Below are 21,779 nucleotides of genomic sequence, written 5' to 3' on the forward strand. Positions count from 1 at the left end.
ATCCTAGTCAGTGCTATGCCACTTCAAGGACTGATATATAACCTCAAAAATATAGACTTAATAATCTTCGACAAAATAATAGCATATTAAAACGAACAGCAATTTGAAAGGATCAAACACCATGAACACGATTTTTTATCCCAGTAAATCAACGGTGGTTCCACACACTAATACCATTCATGTAACACACAGTATTGTTAGAATGAATGGAAAACATCCCAAAATTTTCTCAGCTGTTGCTGAGAATCGGCTTTCAATAAAGTTGGAATTACAGCCGTATGCCACCATGCCCAGCTAAATTTGTATTTTTAGTAGAGACAGGTTTTCACCATGTTGGCCAGGCTAGTCTCCAGTTCCTGACCTCAGGTGATCTGTCTGCCTCAGCCTCTAAAAGTGCTGGGATTATTGGTGTGAGCCACTGTCCCTGGCCAAAAAAATCCATTTTATACATATACACTAGCAATGAATAATCTGAAAACAAAATTATAAAAACTTCACTTTAAATAATACCAATGGCAATAATATGCTTAGGAATAAATGTAATCAAAGGGTAAGATTTAAAAGACGGAAATTATAAGGCATTGCTTAAGGAAATTAAACAAAGCCCAAATAAATGTAAAAACATGTCACATTCATGGATTTGAAGACCATTATTCGTTAAGTTTGCCAAACTACACAAAGCAATCTACAGATTCGATGTTATTCCTACGAAAATCCCAAAGGCCCTGGGACAGAAATGGGAAAGCTGATCCTAATGTTTACATGGAATTTCAAGGAATCCTGAAAAGCCAAACCAATCCTGAAAATAACTCCAAATCTGGAGGTTAGCAAGGCGTGGTGGTGGGCACCAGCTACTTGGGAGGCTGAGGCAAAAGAATTGCCTGAACACAGGAGGCGGAGTTTGCAGTGAGCCGAGATCACGCCATTGCACTCCAGACTGAATGACAGAGCGAGACACTGTCTTAAAAACAAACAAACAAACACTGAAAATACACAGATAGCAAATAATTACACAAAAGGATGTTCAACATCATGTCTCATTAGCAGACTGCAAATTAAAATAATACTGAGATACAACTGCACACCTAGAACTGTAAGACTCTAAGAAAAGCTCAACAACAACAATTGGAGGTTGAAGAACAGGTACTGTCATTCACTGTTAGCAGAACGCAACAATTGTACAGCCACTTTGGGAGACAGTTTGGCAGTTTTTCCCAAATATAAACAAGGCTTACCTATAATCCAACAAATGCGCCCCTGAAACGTGTATGTTCAGACAGATGCTTTGAAAAATTATTTTCAAACAAAAACTAGCATAATCAACTTGACATACAACAAAATACCATTCAGCAACAAAAAGGAATGAACTTTCAGCCCATGAAAATAAATGAATGAATCTTGCATGTATGTTGCTAAGTGAAGGGTGGCAGCATGAAGATGCTATACATTATATGACTCCATTCATGAGACATTCTGGAAAAGGCACAACTACAGAGATGATAATCAGATGAGTGACTGGGGTGGGGATTTGAAGTATTCTGGTACTTTAGTGGTGGATATCCAACACTATGTATATATTTAAACCCACAGAATTTTAAAGCACAAAGAACAAATCACAATCTATACAAATTAAATTATTTAGGTCATGGAAGGATCTAAGGACAAAATACAGAGTGCAACTAAGAATCTAATTGTATTACCAATGTATGTTGCAAATGGTGGGCCAAAGGTACTGACCTAAGTCATTTTGGAAATGAGTAGAATTCATAGACTAAAAGCAAAATGTACTATACACAAACAGTGGACTCTATTTTATAAAGCTATTTCCCATAGGGATAATAGTGAATTTTGAAACCACTATATCTGTAAAAAGAAAAATAACCATGATTTTCCCCTGTACTCTCAACATGTCACTTCTGACAGCAAATTGGGGTGGGTGATGTTTCCCAAACCAACCAATTTTCCAACACTCTGGACAATTGGGTGTCCTATAATTCAATTATGACATTAATTACTGAAGTTTGTACAGACCCTATAGGTTAAGGGCTTAGTAACACCAGACTGTTCCCATCCTCAGATGCCACTCAAAAGTAGTGAATCCCCAGTTTACCCAAACTTCTATGACTTGGCTAGAAACTGTGCACTCCTATACCCCCTCCTCAGGTTTGATAATTTGCTATAATGGCTTATGGAACTCAAGGAAACACTTATGTTTACTAGTTAGTATAGTCTCAATGTGTGTATACCCTCCAAATTCCTATGTTGAAACATAATCCCCAAAGGGATGGTATTCAGAGGTAACTGAGGGGTAATTGGATCATGAGGGTGCTGCCCTCATGAATGAAACCAGCACCCTTATAAAATAATCTAGGAACCTTTTCCCCCAATCCTGCCATGTCAGGACATGGCTAGAAGGAACTATCTATGAAAGATGAGCCCTCACTAGACATCAAATCTGTCAGAGTTGATCTGGGACTTTCCAGATTCCATACTTTAGGAATTTTTATGAAAGCTTCATCATGTAGACACGATCAACTATTAACTCAATCTCTGGTCCCTTCACACCCTCAAAGGATTGCGTGTGAAGCTAAAAGTTACAAGCTTCTTATCATGGCTTGGTCTTTCTGAACATCCCCCATCCTGAAACCATCCAGGAAACCAAAGACGGTCCTTACAGAAGACATTCCTATTACTCAGAAGATTCCAAGGAATTTAGGAACTCCACATCAGGAACCAGGGCTAAAGAGCAAATGTTAGAACACGAGATGTTCCTAGCGCCCCTATTGTTCAGGAAATTATAAAAGTTTTAGGAGCTCTGTACTATGAACTGAAGACAGAGACCAAATATATTTCTCATTAAATCCCAACCTGAAATCTGGATCAGGAATGAATTCCTTGTTCCCAATGGAACAAGGGATGAAATAAATGGCAGATAGTGACAGCCAGGTTCCTCACTGTTAGAGTGAGAAGTTACAGATAAGAAATGTGGGAAGCCTGGAATGATCTCTGTGATAATGGATCAGAATACATATATAAAACATAGATATAAACTCACATTTAACTTTATATACACAGATGGTTCCATGCAGAAACCTGTATAATTAAGTAGCTACATATAAGTTAGAATACACACATATATTTGTTTGCACTGTCAGCTGTGAGGGTCATTATGCAATAACCACATTTACTGGCCAGATGTAAGTTTTTAATACCATTCTCTAGCAGAGGAAATCAGGGGTCTTTGAAAAAATGGTTGAAACTAGGACTGGGACACAAAATATATGAGCCAAGGTACTTCTGAAGTAACAGAAAGAAATTGTAAATAAATAAATAAATAACATGAAATTATGTCAAAGGAGCCAGTGGAAAGAGCTCCCAATGGCCACAGGGTATAAACAAAGAGCAACAAAATACTGCAGAACTGGGTAACAACCAAAACATTAAAGTAACTGAGTGTCCATGCTGGTATCTATTTATGATTAAATTGATACATAAATGGCCTGAATAGAAATCTCTTACACAGAAGAATTCCAAATACCTGATATAGACACTCAGCCATCAAGGAGGTGGGGCTAACTCACCACTCCTCAAGTGTGGGCTCTGCATGGTGACTTCCGCCAAAAGCATACATAAAAGTTCTGCTTTGATGTCTGAATAAAATGTTTCTTTTTTCAATGCCAGGAATATTTGACCCTAACCCTAACTTGTGTACAGAGTCTACTGCAGAGCTCAATTGTATGTCACAGCCACAATAACATGGGGCTGAGAAATGCAGTCCATGTGTCCAGGAGAAAAAAAGGGTGAATTTTATAGAAAACATAGCCAGTCTCTTGACACACAGGACTTCTCTCCTATGTGAATTCCCTAGTACCTGCTGAGGTATTTAGACAAAAGGTTTTTGCACATTCATTACACTCTTACACTTTCTCTCGTGTATGAATTTATTGATGCCTCCTAAGGTTTGGCTTCTGCTAAAAGGTGTTTGCAACATTCACTACAGCCATAGGGCTTTCCCTGTGTGACTTCTCTGATGGACAGTAAGGCTTGACTTGTGCCTGAAGTATTTCTCACACTGGTTACATGAGCGGGGTTTATTTTCCATATGTATCCACTGATATGCTGTAGGATATGATTTGCTAATAAGGCTTTTCACACCTTTAGCATGTTAATAGGTCTTTTCACCTGTGTGAGTTCTATGATGTACAGCAAGAGCTGACTTCTGGTAGAAAGCTCTCCTACATTCTTTACATTCACATGGATCCTCCCCTGTGTAACTGTTCTCTGACGTCTATTGAGGGTTGACTTTTGACAAAAGCTTTTCCCACATTCTTTACATTCATATGGTTTCTCCCCTGTGTGAGTTCTCTGACGTCTATTGAGGGTTGACTTTTGACAAAAGCTTTTCCCACATTCTTTACATTCATATGGTTTCTCCCGTGTGAATTCTTTCATGTATAGTAACGGATGACTTCTGGCAGAATGACTTCCCACATTCATGGGATTTCTTCCCTGTGTGAATTCATGTACACTGAGGGCTGATTTCTGGAAAAAGGTTTCCCTACATCCATTACATTTATAAGGTTTTTCACCTGTGTGTATTTTCTGATGCCTGCTGTAGTTTGCCCTCTGACAAAAGGTTTTTCCACGTTCATTACACTCATAGGGTTTTTCCCGTGTGAGTTCTCTGATGCGTAGTGAGCACTGACTTCTGGTAGAAGGTTTTCCCACATTCATTACACTCATAGGGATTTTCCCGTGTGAGTACCCTGATGCATCCTGAGGTTTGACTTCTGGCTAAAGGTTTCTGCACATTTATTACATTCATATGGTTTCTCACCTGTGTGAGTTCTCTGATGTATACTAAGAACTGAATTCAGGCAAAATGTTTTTCCACATTCATTACATTGATAGGGTTTTTCCCCTGTGTGAGTTCTCTGATGTACAGTAAGTTTTGACTTCTGAGGAAAAGTTTTCCTACATTCTTTACATTCACATGGTTTCTCAACTGTGTGAGTTCTCTGATGTACAGTGAGGGCTGACTTATGGTAGAAACTTTTCCTACATTCTTTACATTCATATGGTTTTTCACCTGTGTGAATTCTCTGATGTACAGTCAGGACTGACTTCTGATAAAAGGTTTCCCCACATTCATTACATTCATAAAGTTTCTCTCCTGTGTGAATTCTCTAATGTACATTAAGGGCTGACCTCTGGTAGAAGGTTTTCCCACAATCGATACATTCATACGGTTTCTCTCCTGTGTGTATTCTGTGATGATAAATAATGGCTGACATTTGGCAGGTTTCTCCACATTCATGACATTCATAGGGTTTTTCCCCTGTGTGGATTCTCTGTTGAACAATTAGGTTTGACTTCTGACAGAAGGATTTCTCACATTTGGTACATGCAAAGGGTTTCTTTCACATATGTGTTCTCTGATGATTTGCAAGGTATGATTTCTTAATGAATGATTTCTCACATTGTATACATTTACAGGGTTTCTCTCCTGTGTGTATTTTCTGATGTTTGGTAAGCTTAGACTTTTTGTGAAACATTTTCCCACATACATTACATTCAGCAGTTATCTTCTGAGAAGTGAGTGCTGACTTATCACAGGATTTCTCATATTCATTATATGTACATGCCATCTCTCCCACAGGACTCTTCTCTGCCTCAGTGCTGAAGGCTTTTCCTTGTCCACCATATTCAAAAAGCTGCTGCCTCATATGAATCTTGTTATGGTGACTAAGATACTCACCATGTGTGAGAGATTTCCCAGTTATACTTCGATCATGAGGTTTTCCTTCTGCCTGCATTTCATGAGGCTCAACAGAGAGAGATATTTTCTGACTTATATTTAACTCCTCAGGCCTCATTCCTGAATAGCTTGCATTATTTACCATCACACTTGGAATATGGTTTGAGCTCAAATTAAGTGTGATTCCTAATTCAACCGTTTCTTCAGTTGATGTTTTGTTGTTGGTGATTGCCACTTGCCACATATGTCTATGATGAATTTCCTGGCTTCTTTCAATTATGTCAACCATCTGGACATCTGAAATGAAAAACGGGGAAAAAAAAACAAAACATGAACACATATAAGCATTTTTTGTGAAATGCTTATGTAAAGACAATGAAGTTACTTTCTCTCCTAGTGGTGTGAGATTCTTAAAAAATAAATTATCAGTACTGGCTTTATAAGCACATGGTTGTTCCTAACTTAATATGAGAAATTGCATTAATAGATTTTCTAATGTAAAATCATGTTTTTTAACTTTGTTTCAATTCATTAAAAAAACAATTGGTAAAAAATATTCACCTACACCTAGCTGTAATTTTCACCTAAGTGCTTATCAACTGCCAACTGTTCTCTGTTGTTTTTCTCCATTTTATTGTTGTAACTATGGGAGGTAGCTTGCGTGCGATTTTTCTTTCTCCTTTGAAGATGATAAGGTATTCCTGGATCAGCTACCTGCAGGTACACAAGATGGCCACTTGTCCTCAGGACCAGATTTTACATCAGTATTTCCTTAGTTTTCATGCTTCCCTGGGAATGTCTATATGTATCTGGGCATTTTTCTTTTTTTCCTTTTTTATTGAGACAGAGTCTCACTCTGTCACCCAGGTTGGAGTGCAGTGGTGCAATCTTGGCTTACTGCAACCCCCACCTCCCACATTCCAGCGAATCACCTGCCTCAGCCTCCTGAGTAGCTGGGATTACAGGCATCTGCCACCACATCCAGCTAATTTTTTGTATTTTTAGTAGAGAAGGGGTTTCACTGTGTTGGTCAGGCTGGTCTCAAACTCCTGACCTCGTGATCCACTTGCCTCAGCCTCCCAAAGTGCTGGGATTACAGGCATGAGCCACTGCACCCAGTCAGCATCTGGGCATTTTTCAAATGCAAAATCTCTCCTCCAAACTAGATGAAGACTGCTTCTTGCAAATTTCGAGTTTCACCTGACTTCTTTTCCTTCTCAGAATTATAATAGGTATCTGAAGCTCCACTCCATCACTGTGGGCATCCCCTCCCTGCTGGTCCTAAGGATTCAGTTCTGCAACTCAGGCAGTGTCCACTATCTTTGAAAGGTCATTTATTAGGTCCTTCTGAGAGGAACAATCCTGATCTTCTCCCCTAAAATTCCTGGCACATCCATCCCTGCTTCATAATTCAATGCTTCTGAAGGCTTTTATTTTGTGGTTCAAGTTTCAGCTGTTTCCTAGTTTCAGAGAAAAACAGACTCTCTTGTACACTTCTCATTGTCTACTGCCAAAAAGAGACCTGAGCCCTTCAACATGAAACCTTTGCTTCAATAGACCTTGGAACCGAGAATCTCCTGGTTCTCTTCTGAAGTCCAGGCCTATTCTTTTCCATGCTCCTATACTGGGTCCTCCTCACTGTAAGGATTTTTGATGTCATTATACAAAAGGCTCACTCCTAGATTCCTCTTATTTTGGTTCAACTCCCTAGTTGACCTCCTCTATAATCATGATTCTAAAAACCAGCTCTGACTTACAAATTTTTAAGTTTGTATCTCCAATTGTAATGTCCACTCTTGCATCTAAATTTATATTCACCTACTGTGTGCCACAAGACAGCTAACTTGAACTGGAGGTACGCTAAAGTTAACAATGCCTCTGATACTGCATTGTCTTACCGTCCTTCCTAAATTATATACCTTTTTTTCATGCTGTTTAAATATTCTGCATGGTTCTTTTATGACTAAACATATATTATTTTGTTTCTCTCATCAAAATGTACACTTTATGAAAAAATTTTGATCATTGCTATTACAAATGTAAATATAAAATTACCAAGGCTTACTAGCTACTCAGTTAAGATATGTTGAAAGAATAAATGGACGTATGAATAAATGTCTGGGGAAAAAAACAGTCCATGAACATGGAGGAAAAGAAGACAACTAAGAAAATTGAGAAAATTAATAGTAAAGAAAAATATCTAAGAAGAGCAAGGTAAGGATTAGGTTTTAAGTAAATATTTTAAAGTATTCAGCAAAATAAAATTCAAGAATATATACATGACAGCCCTACTTGGAGATGATATAATTCACAGAACTGATGCATAAAAAACAGTTGTCCTCAGGTATAGGACTTGGGAGATAAATTGGTGAAAACAAGTCAACACCGGCCTTGGCTTTTCCTGGCTTCCCTGCCCAGTATGCATTGACTAACCTGAGAGGCCCTGGTTTGCCCATTCTTCTCCTAACCATGGCTCTGCTCCTTGCTCCAACTTGAAGATCACCTCAGGTTTGGTAACACAATGGCCTGGTAATGGGAAATAATGGAGGACTTAGCCAAACTGCAAAGTAAGGTCCTTTTCAGAATGACAACAGCTCCGTTTCAGAAGCTATATAATGAAGGAGACAATATGAATCTTTAGTTAGAGAGGGTTGACACATTCTTCACATGGAATCTTACACTTAAATAGCATTAAACCTTATAAATGCTTCCTATATTTAGGAATACAGGAAGTGTTGCTTCTGGAGGTTACTGGGAAGTTTCACTCACCCAATGATACCAGGATGCTGTAGGTCTCCAGCAACACTTCCCTGTACAGGGTCCTCTGTGCATCATCCAGGTCCTGCCACTCCTCCCAGGTGAAATGCACAGCTACCTCCTCAAAGGACACCAACCCCTGTAACAGCACATTTCTCCTCAAGTCATCAGCCCAGGTCCACAAGAATAGGAATGTCAGAGTTCATTCTTCTGTAGATGCATGTCTCTTATGTGTATCTTACATACACTGTAGCTCCTCTGTACTCTATATGGAGAAAGAACAAGCACAGTAGAAATAGCTTGCCACTACAATAATGTTTTGTTAATAAGATTACAAAGTTTGCCTTCAGATCTAGAATCATCCTTACTGTGAAAGATAAAAGTAGGAATAAAATTCTGCTGTAATCTGGTATGACGACAAAAATTACAAATGCATACCTGGAACAATACGGGAGATGAATTAGCAGAGACACAGTTCAACGTCAACTACAGTAAGAAAGGAGAAAATAAAGTTTCATATTGTATTGTAAGGTTGAACTTCATTGAAAAACCAAAGATGTTTAGAACATCGACATGAACCGTGTGTTCTCATGACTATGAGGCAACACCAAAGCCGACTCATAATGACATGAAGAACACATACCACATTAATGGAACTACACATAGAACCATGTCTAGGTGAAGGATGCTGGGCTGTGATGACAGAGAACACAACACTGAAGGAACTGATTAGGGAGTGATTCTGCATTTAAACATCTGACCTAGCTCCAGAATTTATTTTTAAATTATTTGTAAATTAAAATAATGTACACAAGCATCTGAACATTTCCTTCCTACATGCCAAATGACTGCTTGTGTCCACCCTAGGGTGAATACTCCTATTTTCCTAACCACCAGGTGTAAATAATGTGCAAATTTGTGTAATATTTACACTCATTTGTGAGTGTAATGTATGTAAATACCTGTAAGAACAAGAATGTCACATGACCAAATACGCATTTTAACAGTCACCGAGAGGGAGAATGGGTAAGGACTTCAGGAAGAGCCAGAGGAGAAGAAAACAGAGTGATAGATGGCCACATTCACCCTATCACAGAGCAGTAAGAATACAGAACAGGGGGCCAGGCGCAGTGGCTCACGCCTGTAATCCCAGCACTCTGGGAGACTGAGGCGGGTGGATCACGAGGTTAAGAGATCGAGACCATCCTGGTCAACATGGTGAAACTCCATCTCTACTAAAAATAGAAAAGTTAGCTGGGCATGTTGGTGCACGCCTGTAGTCCCAGCTACTCGGGAGGCTGAGGCTGGAGAACTGCTTGAACCCAGAAGGCTGACGTTGCAGTGAGCCGAGATCGTGCCACTGCACTCCAGCCTGGGTTAACAAGAGCAAAACTCCATCTCAAAAAAAAAAAGAATACAGAACAGGGAAGTAGTATTTAAAACGGAAAAGGAAAAACGAAAAAGAATTTGGCACTAATTTGCTGTGCAGAGAGTGGGGAGTTTTACTTCCAGATGATGCATTATCACGTCGAGTGAGGTGCTGGCACTACAAAGTAAAATTTAGAAAATTAAAAATACGATGACATAGACTTAGACACATCATACTGGAAACATTTGAGGCATCATACATGGTGATGTCCAACTAGTAAGTGAATATACAATTCCAGAGTTCAGAAAAGATATCTAAGCCGAAGAGAAATATTTGGAAAGTATCAGAATTTGTATGGTACTCATACCCATCATCATTTAAGAGACTGAAAGAAAAAAGGAAATGCAGAATCTACAGAAACACTGACCAGGAGAAACTTTCTAAGTTTATTCTACAAACAAAGCTCAATATTAATAAGTATACTAATATAGTTAATCATATTCATAGTTCTATAAAATCCTTCAATTTTGCACAGACATATACAAGGTACTTTCAGAAACACATTCCAGGTTTCTATTTCTGCATGTAAGAAGCTTGAAAGTCATCATTCCACTGGGGAAAGAAACTCCTCTTTCCTGTCTCTTGTCTCAAAGGAGGAAGTAAAAGTTGAGACACAGCACGCATGAAGTTAGTGGCCTGGAGGTTAAAGATTAAACCCCCTACCCCCCCAACCTTAAGCTCTCAGGCGATCTTAAGGGTGGGGGAAATATGGAGAAACACCCTCTATTGTTCCCACTCAATCTTGCTCAAACCCCTATGCTTACTTCATCGATCATGACCCCCTCGTATGTACTTTCTAAAACTGTAAACCCAAGACCCTTTCACATATAATATCTACAGTTGTAAGCCTATATAACAACAGAGTTTTCCTTTGGTGGACGAGCTTGGCTGTTATGCAACTATGCTACCCTGCTTCTGGCTGAAAAAAATCACCCCTTCCTTCCCACTTCGGTGTTCGAGAGGTCTATTTGTTGCAACCACTCCTGCTTCATTTGGTTCCCTGACCCAGAAGTGAGTTTCGGTTGACAGACAGCTGGCACAGCCTTTCAAGTGGTTTGCCTAGCCCTTGGGAGCATCCCTGTGAGGTGTTCCCGCCCACTCAGGCAGTGCAATTCCTGAGAGCACTCCTGGGCAGGTATTGGCCTGGTGGAAAGCCTCACCAGGGCAGTGCAGGAAAGCCCCTGCAGTGTGGATCCACCCAGTCACTGAACACCGAGAAGAAATGGGTACTTGGAAGGTCCAGACAACAGAAACACGGTAGGATAGATGCTGGGAAACCTGCCCACCGGCTCTGGGTAGAAGCGTGGCCTGAACACCCACGGCGTGCCAGTCTCGGCACTCAGGATTTGATTTCGTTTCTCTGTAACTGGTTTCAGTACCTGAACTTGTTTCGGTCTCTAGGTGGGTACTAGCAATCTTGCCTCTGTTCTTGACTTGGTTGTTTCGAGGTGTGTAATTGTGAGTGAGTGTGGCAGGGCCCAATTGGAGAGAGAATGTGTGCTGCACCGTAACAGGCAGAAGACTGGGGGTAAAGTGCTGAGCCCCAAGCTGCAGTAACGGGCAAAGCCAGTGAGCAACCCCTTTACCTTCTGTGAGTGCTGCTCTTATCCTAACAGAGGGAGATGGGTAAGATGTGGAGTGAACCCACTCCATTAGGGGCCATGTTAAAAAAAAATTTTTCGGCCGGGCGCGGTGGCTCACGCTTGTAATCCCAGCACTTTGGGAGGCCGAGACGGGTGGATCATGAGGTCAAGAGATCGAGACCATCCTGGTCAACATGGTGAAACCCCGTCTCTACTAAAAATACAAAAATTAGCTGGGCATGGTGGCGCACGCCTGTAGTCCCAGCTACTCGGGAGGCTGAGGCAGGAGAATTGCTTGAACCCAGGAGGCAGAGGTTGCGGTGAGCCGAGATCACGCCATTGCACTCCAGCCTGGGTAACAAGAGCGAAACTCTGTCTCAAAAAAAAAAAACAAAAAAAACAAAAAAAATTTTTCAAGAAAGGATGTAGTGGAGATTATGGCAACACCATGACACCAGGGAAACTTAGAACTTGGTGTAACATAGACTGGCCAGCGTTTGAAGTAGATTGGCCTTCAGAGAGAATAATTAACTATTATGGTACAGCTACTTAGGCACAAGATGAGATGTGGGGATACCATACTCCCATCTATATAATTAATCGTATCTGATTACAAGCAGGATTAGAAATTATGACTAATGAAAGCTCTAGAGCTTTAGATTTGTTAGCTGTACAGTCTACACAAACAAGAAATGCAGTCTATCAAAAACAGACTAGCATTAGATTATCTGCTGGCCCCAGAAGGAGGAGTCTGTGGTAAATTTAACTTAACTGTTGTTTAAAAATTAATGATAACAGATAGGCAACTAGATGAAACAGTTATACCCATGTTCCAGTCCAAACTCGGAAAAGGTTGAACTCCAGACTTTTTTGGTGGATGGTTTTCATCTTTTGGTGGGTTCAAGACTCTCACAGGGAGCACAGTACTTATATCAGGCGGGTGTCTAACACCCCCTTGCTTATGGCCACTCCTGTCTGGGAGTATACAGTCCACCACAGAGGCAGTGGTGACAGAACACATCACCTCCCTGATAATGGCACTAACAGGTAACAGCCATTACCCACAGAAGAAAGCTCATCTCATGAAAAGGCAGAAGGCTATAAAATGGACATAGGTCTTTTATAGGCTATTTTCCTTTCCCATGTCCCCCTTTCCTCACCTTGTATGTGGCTCACACACACAGATGTACGAGGATAAAGTACAGAGGCAAAGCCTTAAACATCACTTGTAAAGTAACTCACTAGGGCGTGATCTAACTCCTACCTGGGCACATGCAAATGGCGCAAGAAGGAGCTCTGAGTTTAACTCCTAACTGGCTTACTTGTGCTTCTCTCCAAGAGAATGCCGACATTGTGCCCCTAAGTGGATGGCTGGTTGGGCAATGACGGGTAAGACTCCCTGAAAGATGAGAGCTATCTAAGACAGGCACAGCTGCCGGGAGGCCCACAGAGGCAAAGGTCAAGCCAAGAGCCAGTCTACTCTCAGCAAGCAGTGCTAGGAACAAATAACCAGCAAAGAAACTTCCCAGGCAGGCAAGCAAGATGCCTGTGACGAGACTTAGACTCTGTCCTATTGCTCTAGCACTCGTACATTAAAAAGAAGGTAAAAGCTTTCTGATAATAGTTTTCATTTTAAGAAAGCCTTTAAAGGGGGGAAATGTGGAAGGAAAATAAAATAAATAAAATAAATGGAAAAAAGTGAAGTTTAAATAATAAGCATAACACAGGTAGTGGTTAAACTTTAAACAGAGGCCATTTAGGCTAAGGAATTTAAGTACCCTCTCCCGAATGAAGCTACAAGTTTATCTTGCATTCCAGGCTAGTTTCTGAGCTGTCTAAGGATTTGTAAAACCTCCTTCTCTAATATTAGCCACTGTAGTGATTCCAACTCTACTCTTAATGTAACTCTTTTTAAAAATCCAATTTAAATACAACCGTAACTTCTGAAGGGAGAAAGTTACTAAAAGCTGATAAACTAGTAAGGAGCGATTAAAAGGCAACACTACTAGTACAAGCCTCATTTACCCCTAATTTTGCAAATTTAGATAATAAATTTCAATCCACTATTTAAAAAAGGACCACGAATTAGTTTTTAAAAAAAAAAGCAATTAAAAGCTAAGCATGTAAAACCACACCCTTTAAAGGAGAACTTTAACCCAAATTAAATATCAGTTAAGTTACAAGGTAAAAATGTTAAGCCCATTCTCAGAAAGTAAAATTTTGTATGTAAGTGTAGTAAAACCATAGGCATTAAAAACTAATTTAGGATAGTCTTTACTCTGCTAGTAAGTCATTGTTTTCAGAAGTTTGCCAGTTTAAAGTCCATAAACTTGGTCAGCCTAAAAACTCAATTGTGAGATTTAAGCTATCCTACCTGTGGCTTTAAGGCCTTGTTTAAAGTATATTATTTAAGTCTCTGCTTTCAGAGATATTTTCATATTTCCTTTTAAACTTCAAGTTACCAATTTCAACTTGCCATCTTAATGACCGTCAATTGCTAAGTTAATCCTAGTATCATCAAAATTCCTTTCAGGGAGGCAAAGACATTCTCCGGGCCTAATGCTTTAACACTGTTTACTGATAAGTCAGGTAAACAACGAAAGAGTGCTGTCTAGTAAAGACCACATAATTAAGGGACTTAGCCTACTCAGTTTATTTGATATAAAATCTTGAAACAGCCCTAATTAAAGTCTAATCTTGAGCCCATGGCTCATTGCATAGCCCACTGGCTTATGGCAATGAACAAGCAAACTACAAGTGATGACATCACTGACCTAGACAGACAAAATTAGTGAGAGAGAGTGAGAATGAGAGTGAGAGAGAGAGAGATGTAGGAAGGCAAAGAGAGAAACGGAGTCACAGAAAGACGAGGAGAGAAAAAGGAAGAAGGAAAGAAATATTAAGAAAGTTATAAGATTGCACCCTCAGGAAGATTATGAAACAAAGTTTACACATGTCTGAGTTTGTCAGTGAAAGTTGTAAAATGTTATAGAAGGGAATTTATGCAAGTAGGTTGTATAAATTTTGTCTTAAAGGCCTAAGCGGCCGAGGCGGGTGGATCAGCCTGGGTAACATGAGTGAAAACTCCGTCTCAAAAAAAAAAAAAAAAAAAAAAAAAAGGCCTAAGCAAGTTTTAAAACATTAATTGAAAAAGAAACCAATATGTATGCAAACATATTGGTTAAAAGTTTATAAGTATCACCTAGTTAAAGCATAGCAAGTTTTTCTTAAAGCACTAACCTGGTCTTTTACAAAGATTATAAAAGTCTTAGCACAGGCACAACCCTAGAATTTCCAGTACACCAGCACAAGCCAAGAGACTGCATCCTTGTCAAAGGATTGAAAGGAAACACTCAAGCCAGCCTAGAACACAAGTCCCAGACGTTACCTGGGGAATGCTGAAGAGGACAACGCAAGAGGCTAAGCGAATCCTACTTAGGATTTATTTTTTCTCATCTTCTAATCTACCTTTTTCTGCCTTGTTACTTAAACTAACACCCTCTTCATTGTTTCTAACGACGCAACTGCTATCTGCTGCATTTGGATCCCAGAGTTCTCATTTTTAGCTAAGCTACAGAGCAGGGTAAGAAAGAGGCCCTCCTCTGGGAGACAGCAAAAGGCCTTTACACAAGCCCCAGCTTTAGGCCTCCCAGATCTGACTAAACCTTTCTTATTGTATGTACATGAAAGAAAAGAGACAGCAGGAAGAGTTTTAACACAAATGCTAGAATCACGGCATAAACCTGTGGCCTATTTAACTAAACAACTAAACACAGTGGCACTGGCGTGGCCACACTGCTTTAGAGCAGCAGCGTGACTACCTTGCTGGCCCAAGAAGCTGGAAAATTAACACTAGGACAGGAGTTAATTATTTGAGTGCCACACACTGCAATAACCCTGCTGGACCAGAAAGAGAATCACCGGCTGTCTCATCCAAGAATAGCTAAATATCAAGGACTGTTCCGTGAATATAACTGTAGAGACAGTGAAGACCCTAAATCCACCTGCCTTGCTGCTTACAGGGGAATCAAAAGAATTCCCATCACATTATTTTAAAGATGTAGTAGACAAGGTGTTCTCAAGCAGAAAAAAACTTAAAGGATTAGCCTTTGGAAAAAAACAAAAAAAACCTCTCAAACCTAGACTATTTTACAGATGGTAGTAGCTCCCTTTTGGATGGAGCTCGCACAGCTAAATATGCAGTGGTGACACATAATTTCAGGCCAAATGAAGGAACAGTAGTGAAAGCACAATCACTGCCTACCAGAACCTATGCTCAAAAGGCTGAATTAGTTGCTCTAATAAGAGCCTTATTCTAGCAAAACAACAGATAGTTAAGTCTATAGTGACTCTAAATGTGCCTTAGCTACTGTACATGTCCATGGAGCCACATACAAAGAAAGAGGCCTCCCCACAGCAGAAGGAGGCTGTAAACCCAAGACACTTTCGCATGTGGTATCTAGAGTTGTAAGCCTATATAAAGGCAGAGCTGTGCTTTGTCGGATGAGCTTGGCTGTTAGGCAACTATGCTACCTTGCTCCCAGCTGAATAAATCACCCCTTCCTTCACAGTTTGATGTTCAAGAGGTCTGTTTCTTGCAGCCGCTCCTGCTTCACCATCTTAACAACAAATAAAAAGCTGAGGAAACTGGAAAAACAGCAACTCTTCTTGGATCTATAAGGGAGGGAGAACACAGGACAATACACTGCCCCAAGATTGGAGATACAGTCAGGCAAAAACAGGAACAGAGATTCACTAGCAAAAACCACACGGGAACCAGCGCAGGAGTAGGAAAATTTGAACTGTAACTGACAAATTCTGACAGGCTCAATGTGGACAACTCTAAAAGTTCAAGACTCCAGAGGGACCTAGTCATAGGGGTGACTCCACACTATTGTGAAATTTATCTCTAGGAACTTAAGTAGGCTCCTACAGTAAATATCGGAGATAACTCCCCTCCTGCTTCTACCTGCAGGAGGCAAAAAGGCAAATCATTTTGAATTATGAAAGAGTACTGCATTGTTTTTAACAAGGCCTGTGCTCAGGAGAAACTACTGAACGAGAGCCTAGCCTGGTGTATTATTAGAGGCTAAATGGCCTAGGTGAGGGGAAATACCTAACTCCAACCCACTCTAGCCATCAGGTCCCACCTAAAATAGAAGGAAAAAAAATAACACTTGTGAAGTCCACAGTTCAAAAGCAAGAAGAGCTCACTAAAAGAATAAGCCCTACTGATAGCACTACAGACCACTTCGAGTATATTCTAAAAGTTTGTGTCCCCCAAAATCAGTATGTGGAAGCCTAATCTCCAATTTTACTGCAAGATTTGGAAGATGCAAATTCAAGTGATTGCCAAGGTTGGACTATTGGGAGATATGTTTTGATGACACTGAGACCACACAATTGACCAGGCCAAAGTTATCTAGAAAAATGAGCTCCCATATGAAAAAGTTTGGAACCTGCCTATTCCTACTGCATTTTCCAAAAATTAGGGACATCTGCCTTGTAGGACTTATGCTGCTCTCCTGATTACCAAGTACACACATGGTAATCATTTGTTTAAGCAGAGGCACTCCAAGCACCTTCACAGCATCAGCCTCTCCCCAGAGAAAAGGGCCACCCAGACCATCCTGCCGCTGGGTCTTACTCTTGTCACTTAGGATGGAGTGTAGTGGCACAATCAGACCACTGTAACCTCACGGGCTAAAGTAAATCCTCCTTCCTCAGCCTCCTGGGTCGCTAGGACCACAGAAGTATACCACTATGCCCAGCTAATTCTGTTGTTGTTGTTGTTTTATAGAAATGAGGCCTCACTGTGTTAGAGGCTGGTCTTGAACTCATGGCCTAATGCAGTCCTTCCGCCTCAGCCTCCCAAAGTGTTGGGATTGCAGCCACCATGTGCAACTACAGGTATTGATTGACTTACCACCTATGCAACTTACGACCATTCAACTTTACGACCACAATCGCTAGCCACAACTGCTCCGCGTCTGGCAGCGCAAACGTTGCCCAGCTGGGCGTACGACAGTATGGACCAGCTTCTGGCAGCACTGCCATCTCTGCGTGCACCATTTCAACTGTATATATAGCCTACTCAACTTATGATCAAATTGTGTTACGACCGGTCCACAGTCCCGACCGTGGCTGTAAGTCAAGCACTAGCTGTATTGAACATTTTCTATATTCAATTAAGTGTCTACAGACATTTAGGTTGTTTTAACAACTTGCTATGATTTTCAATTGATTTTTGTGTACAGAATAAAACATGGGTCCAATGTTTTTGCATGTGATAACCAGATTTCCCATCATTTACTGAAGAGTTTGTTTTCTCATGTGTATTTGTATACCTTTGTTGAAAATTAGTCGACTCAGGCCAGGTTGACTGATATATTTCTGAGCTCCCTATTCTGCTCCATTGGTCTATTTGTCTGTTTTCATGCCAGTATCACTCTCTTTTGGTGACTACAGCTTTGCTATGCAGTTTAAAATCAGGGCTGGGTGTGGTGGCTCACGCCTGTAATCCCAACACTTTGGGAGGCTGAGGTGGGCAGATCATCTGAGTTTGGGAATTCGAGACCAGCCTGACCAACGTGGAGAAACTCCATCTCTACTAAAATACAAAATTAACTGGGTGTGGTGGTGCATTCCTGTAATCCCACCTACTCAGGAGGCTGAGGTAGGAGAATCACTTGAACCTGGGAGGTGGAGGATGCAGTGAGCTGAGATCACACCGTTGCACTCTAGCCTGGGTAACGAGTGAAACTCCATCTCAAAACAAAAAAAATCAGGAAGTGTAATCCTTCCAGCTTTGCCCTTTCTTACTCAAAATTGCTTTACTCTTTTATGATTCTAAACTTGAGAATTTTATTTTTGTGAAATATGCTATTGAAATTTTGATAAAGACTGATTTGAATTTGTAGATCACTTTGGGCAGTACGGATGTTTCAACAAACCTTTTTCAGAAACAAAACTGTTTTTATTTGTGTCTCCTATGATTGCTTTCATTAATAAACCTTTTTGATGTACACATCTTTCACCTTCTGGGTTATATTTATTCCTAAGTACTTTATTCTTTTTGACATTATGCTAAGTGGATTTCTCACTTTTGTCAGATATACCGCTAGGGTATAGAAATGCAAGTGATACTTTTGGTACATCGACACAATATCCTGCAACTTTACCGAATTAGTTTATTAGTTCTAAAAGTTATTTGGTATAATGAAGAGCACAATGGACTGTGGTTCCATATTAAATGACAGTTTAAGTTAACATATCACAGTGCCCCAAAATGTGATCTGCTATATCTCTGCTGTTACAAATTCAGTCTCATTTTTTAGTCCTAGTATTTTTTCTTCTAAAATACTTTTGTCTATCATTTGCTAATAATGTGTATCATCTGCTTACTGTTCAACTGTGCTACCTATTTATCTTCCAGCCTAAACTTTCTAACAAAATTCTTTAACATCTGTATGCTCATTTATTGTAAACCTAAATAGTAAATGTGTATGATAGTTTTACAGTTACCAAATAGGATTTAAAACATGTCAATTTGTCGCTACTAATGAATCTCTGGGTTCCTAATTTTAAACTCTGATGTAAAATGTCTATTAAATATATATGTGCAATGGCTCAGAATCATGCCTAACATATTGTATGTGCTAAGTGTCAATCAAACCAATTTCTTAAATTATCATTTTCATACTACCCAAGAAAAAGATATAGATCATATACCTGGATCTATATAAAGAAAGGAAGAGCAGTAAAGAAAGAGTAAATGACAGTATCTTAACCAATCCAACAGATAACAGTTTGTACATGATAATATGTACAAACATATGCAATTATATACATACACATGATTACTTATAGTTGAAATGAATGATGACAATAATAAAAGGGACAGGAAGATGGAAGAGAGGAATTAAAAATATGTTAGAAAACAGTCACACTACTTGTGAAGTGGTATAGTATTATAAACAGTTTAAAAATATACAACTATAAAAAAATACATGCTAAGAAAGCAGAGAAAATGGAATCATATAAAATGCTCAATTAATATCACAAATGGCAGAAAGAATAAAAGACAAATTATGGGAATGAAAACAATAACAAATATGGCAGATATTATTTCAACTATATCAATAATCACTTTTAATGTCAATGGTCTAAATGTACCAATTAAAACAGAGATTGTCAGAGTGGATCAAAATATAAGACCCAACTATATGTTGTCTACAAGAAGCCAACTTTAAATATAAAACCACATATGAATTAAAAGTAAACAGAGAAAAATATACAATGCTAACAGTTATCAAAAGAAAGCAGGAGTGGCCAGGTGCAGTGCCTCATGCCTGTAATCCCAACACTTTGGGAGGCTGAGGGGGATGGATCACCCGAGGTCAGGAGTTCAAGACCAGCCTGGCCAACATGATGAAACCCTGTCTCTACTAAAAGTACAAAAATTAGCTGGACATGGTGGCAGGCACCTGTAGTTCCAGCTACTTAGGAGGGTGAGGCAGGAGAATCGCTTGAACCTAAGAGGCAGAGGTTGCAGTGAGCCGAAATTACACCATTGCACTCCAGCATGGGCAACAAGAGTGAAACTCTGACAACAAAAAAGAAGGCAGAAGTAACTATATTTATTTCACACAAAGTAGACTTCAGAGAAAGAAAAGTTATCATGGATAAAGAATGGTACTTCATCATGACATAGCAGTTAATACTCCAAGAGGATGACAATCCTTAATGTGTATGCACCTGACAACGGATTGCCAAACAACATGAGGCAAAAACAGAATTGGAAGGAGAAACAGATGGATCCTCTGTCACAATCTAAGACATCAACACCTTCCATCAGAAACAGGCAGATTCAGCAGGCAGAAATTATTAACAATATAGTTGAGTTCAATACCAACATAAACCAATGATACTGACAGAGCAGGAACACCATCATCTCAGACAAACACCACCACTTTAAGTTCCAGCCTCATGCATTTCAAGGAAATCACTTCTAAGTACAAGCAGCCAGAAAGAGCAGACAGTAAAACACAGATAAGACAGCTCAGGGACCAGGGAGGTGGAGGGAAAGTCTCTTAGGTAACTGTCAAATTTCACCCTCATACAATGGGCCCCAGTAAAACAGTGGGCCCACTGCACGTTGCCCATAAGCACATCCCTTTCCCTTCAGGTGCACTAAGATAGGGAAGCTCAAAGTAGACTTGGGGGACAATGCCTGCAGCTGCAGGATGTACGGAAACAGACACACCACTCTCCCTCCCAGATAAGCAAAGCAAAGAGACACAGAAGCAGTCCAAACCTCTAATAAACTCTCCCTCCCTGAATCCTTAAAAACTCTTAATCTGTAAGAAAGTCTGGCCTAACTCGGCCAGAAGACACCTCTCAGGTTTGTTTTCTCTAAAATAAATCTGTCTTAACTGGCAAGCCACCTTTCATGTTTCTCTCCTTTCTTACAAATACAATTTATATTTGTAGACCTCATCCAACAACAGTAAAATATACATTCTTTTCAGGCTCAATAATGGCCAAGATATACCACACTGTGGACCATAAAATACACTTTAACCAATTTAAAATAACAATTCTTGCAATATGTGCTCTTAGATCAAGATGAAATCAAACTTAACAACAGAGAGACAAGTGGAAAAACTCTAAATATAGTGAGATAAAAAAAAAGAGACCTTCTAAATAATGCATGGATCACAAAAGAAATCTCAATAGAAATTAATTAATATTTTATTATTTATATATATTTTTAGAGACAGGGTCTCACTTGGTCTTTCAAGGACCACTTCCTTGAAAGACACAATTTACTGAAACTCACACAAAGAAGAAATACACAATCTGAATAACGAATTATTTTAATAACATTCAAAAGGAAGAAATCATACTCATTCCCTACAATCGATTTCAGAAGACAGAATCTGCTGAAATACTTTCTAGTTCATTCTGTGAGGCCAGCATTATCCAATGACAAAACCAAAGACATTTCAAAATAGAAAACCACGGACAATGATCTCTCATGAAAATACATACAAAAATCCTCACTGTAGCCTTGAACTCCTGGGCTCAAGCAATCCTCCCACCTCAGCCTCACAAGTAGCTGAAAATACAGGCACATGTCTCCATGCTATTTAAAATTTTCTTGTAGAGCCAGGGTCTTGCTATAGCTGCTCAAGCTGGTCTCAAACTCCTGGCCTCAAGTAATCCTCCTGCCTTGGCCTCCCCAATATCA

The 21,779-nt window shown here is 39.7% G+C and overlaps 1 protein-coding gene and 1 long non-coding RNA gene across 2 annotated transcripts in view; both read right to left on the minus strand.

The window, feature by feature from the left end:
• Positions 1 to 1,521: 1,521 nt before the first annotated feature.
• LOC108313849 (zinc finger protein 717-like) lies at positions 1,522 to 8,717 on the minus strand (the record flags this gene model as incomplete). Its single annotated transcript, XM_017542441.2, has 3 exons — positions 1,522 to 6,055; positions 8,192 to 8,284; positions 8,528 to 8,717. Coding segments are annotated over 3 exons (918 nt in total), but the record flags the coding sequence as incomplete, so codon positions are not given.
• Positions 8,718 to 8,952: 235 nt separating this feature from the next.
• The window catches only part of LOC119473284, a 33,577-nt gene continuing 20,750 nt past the window's right edge, over positions 8,953 to 21,779 (minus strand). Inside the window, exon 3 of the long non-coding RNA XR_005202482.1 lies at positions 8,953 to 9,001. This is a non-coding gene — a long non-coding RNA (uncharacterized LOC119473284). The remainder of the gene's footprint in view (positions 9,002 to 21,779) is intronic.

This window comes from Cebus imitator, unplaced genomic scaffold (assembly GCF_001604975.1).
Source record: "Cebus imitator isolate Cc_AM_T3 unplaced genomic scaffold, Cebus_imitator-1.0 Scaffold145, whole genome shotgun sequence".
Classification (NCBI taxonomy): domain Eukaryota; kingdom Metazoa; phylum Chordata; class Mammalia; order Primates; family Cebidae; genus Cebus; species Cebus imitator.